We start from the raw sequence: 2,404 nt of genomic DNA, 5'->3' as shown, positions 1-2,404 counted from the left end.
CCCGTGTGTTCCCGCTTCGCGCCGCTCCCGCGGGTCCTGGCGGAGCCTGGCTGGGGTTTGGGGTGCAGCCGCTCCCCCGTCCCCCCACCTGGCTTTGGGGGGCAGAGGAGGGCGTGAGATGAACCGAAAATATCGTACGGGAGCAGTGGTGGTCCGGCGGAGGAGTGGTTTGCCCCAGAAAGCGTCGGGGCCGTTTCCAACTCGCTGGGCTCTTGCTTGAGTACGACGGGATGAATTTGGGGTTCGGGAGCAGGGACCGTCCCGGTGCCTGTTTAAATCCCTCATCTGGATGGAGGCTGTGGGCGTGGAGGAGGGGGGATCTGCAGGTTTTGGTGGCTCGGTGGGAGCTTATCCGTCCTCTCCCCGCAGCGCCTGGCAGCTGGAAACCCCGAGTTCCGCGGCGCTTTCCTGAGTTCGGACGAGGCGGCTGGCGTGGAAAAGCCCCTTTTCCTCTGAGCGCGCGGAGGGCGAGCTGGGAGCCTGCAGAGCGCTGGGGCTGCCTCGCAAAGCCCCATAACTTCATTTGGGGACAGCTTTTTTTTTTTCCCCACCCTCCGGCACCTTCCCCCTCGGCGCTCTCCTCCCTTCTCCCCTGGGACTCCGGCTCGCCGGGCTGTGGGTCCCGCTTTGGGGTGCTGGTGACCCCAGGGTGTCTCCTTGCAGCAACGCCTCGCTGTGTGCCCTGTTGCGTATAAAAGGTGGATTTTTTCTTTTATTTCTTTTTTTTAGCAGTATTTGGGTGTTGTCGGGGCACGAGGGGTCCAGCCCCGCGTGCTGCACGCTCCTTGGGCGCTAGACAAAAAGCGCCTTTGATTTCTTCCCGCGTCGCCGGGCAGCGACGTTTCACCCCACCGAGGCTGTGAACTAGAACAACGTTCGCCTGTAATATTTTTGTCACGCTTTTTGGGACACGAGTGCTGTATTTCCCACGAGCCCGGTGTATTTGGGAGTATTTTCTGACGATCAAGCTTCTCTGTTGTTCCCCGCTTGGTGTCTGTTTTTTTTCCCCTCCTCTTCCTCCATCACCTGCTGTTTTACCCCCAAAATGCTGCAGCTTGGGGCAGGAGGAATTTGGGTGTTGGGGACAGCAGCAAAATGCTTACACCAATTAAACCCTATTCAAAAATCAAATGTTTGGGGGGGAAAACCCAAAAAAATCCTTTTGATTCTCACCTTTGCCAACACATGAAGGCTCTTCTTCCCTGGAAAATATTTCCTGCAAGTTAAGGAAGGTCCCAAGTGCGGGTACTGGTCGTGTAATTTGTATTTACATTGCTGGTAGGAAGCAGGGAGGCCAGCTGGGCAGCTGAAATCAGCTTTTTATATGTAGTTTTAGTAAATTCGGAAGCTTTTTGTTAGAGGAGCTGTTGGTGGCTTCAGGGGCTTGTTGACAACGGCATCCGCAGGATTTTCTATTTTGCATCGGCGGATTCCGGTTCTGTTTCTTTGAGGTTTTTCTTGTAAACGTTCTACAAATAGCTCCTGTGGAGCTGGTTTTCCTCCTCTGAGGAGAGACCCGAGTCCGATAACGTTTTGCCATGGGCTCTGGGAAAAGGCCGTGTCCGGGGAAAGGTCAAAACCCGAAAGAATTTAGAAAAATAGTTTGCAAGAACGATGTAGAAAAATATGCTGCCGTGGGAGGTTTTGAGAAGCAGTAATTCCGCGTGGACGCGGGCTGGGACGTGAGAAAAGGAGCTTTGAGGAAAAGGAGAGATTTAGAAAAACGCTGTGACGAGCAGCACTGAGGTTTTGGGGGAAATTAGGAGCTTTTTGTCTTTTTTTTTTTTATTTTAGTGACGGCAGAAACATCCTGGCAAAGCCCCGGGACGGAGGAGGACCTGGCTGGTCCCTGGTGCCGTGCTGCGGTCTCGGCGTTCCTGACCCCGCTCACCTTGCTGCTGGTGGAGTTGGGGGACGCGCTTGTCCCCCGAGGGTGCTGCTGTCCCCTCCGCGGCGCCAGGGATGGCGGAAGCTGTTCGTGATGCAGGTACGTGAGCGCCGTCCCCTTTCCCGAGGCTTTAAGAGCCGCCCTGCGCGCGATGGGGAGGGGAGGGGGTGGCTTCTGTGCTTTGGACGGGGGGATGGGGGTTTGAAGGGGCCATCCAGCACCCTGTGGGGTGACCCTCAGGTCCTGGGAGGGGGCTGGAGCCGAAAACACCGCGCAGTCGAGGTGGGGAAGCAATCACTGCCTCTCCAGGACAAGCGGAGCTGGCAGAAGCTGGTAAAATCAAGGCTGGCTTGGAAAAACAAAGCAAGTCCCGGTTTTTTTTGAAGGTCTAAGTCATGTTTCCCTTCCTGCTGTGCAAGTGAACCAGATGAAGGGGAAATGCTGCTTTTTCCCCCTTTATCCTGGGAGAAAAACACCCAAGCTCGGGCATTTCCCGCAGAACAGCTTCCCAGCGGT

The 2,404-nt window shown here is 55.8% G+C and overlaps 1 protein-coding gene across 1 annotated transcript in view; it reads left to right on the top strand.

The window, feature by feature from the left end:
* The first annotated feature begins 1,962 nt into the window (after positions 1-1,962).
* Positions 1,963-2,404, top strand: part of LOC104625504 (C-type lectin domain family 2 member E-like) — a 2,048-nt gene continuing 1,606 nt past the window's right edge. The window contains exon 1 of the mRNA XM_010293146.1: positions 1,963-1,987. Within this exon, the coding sequence (XP_010291448.1) occupies positions 1,963-1,987 (25 nt within the window). The remainder of the gene's footprint in view (positions 1,988-2,404) is intronic.

This window comes from Phaethon lepturus, unplaced genomic scaffold (genome assembly GCF_000687285.1).
Source record: "Phaethon lepturus isolate BGI_N335 unplaced genomic scaffold, ASM68728v1 scaffold25688, whole genome shotgun sequence".
Classification (NCBI taxonomy): Eukaryota; Metazoa; Chordata; class Aves; order Phaethontiformes; family Phaethontidae; genus Phaethon; species Phaethon lepturus.
This window is presented reverse-complemented; position numbering and strand designations above follow the sequence as displayed.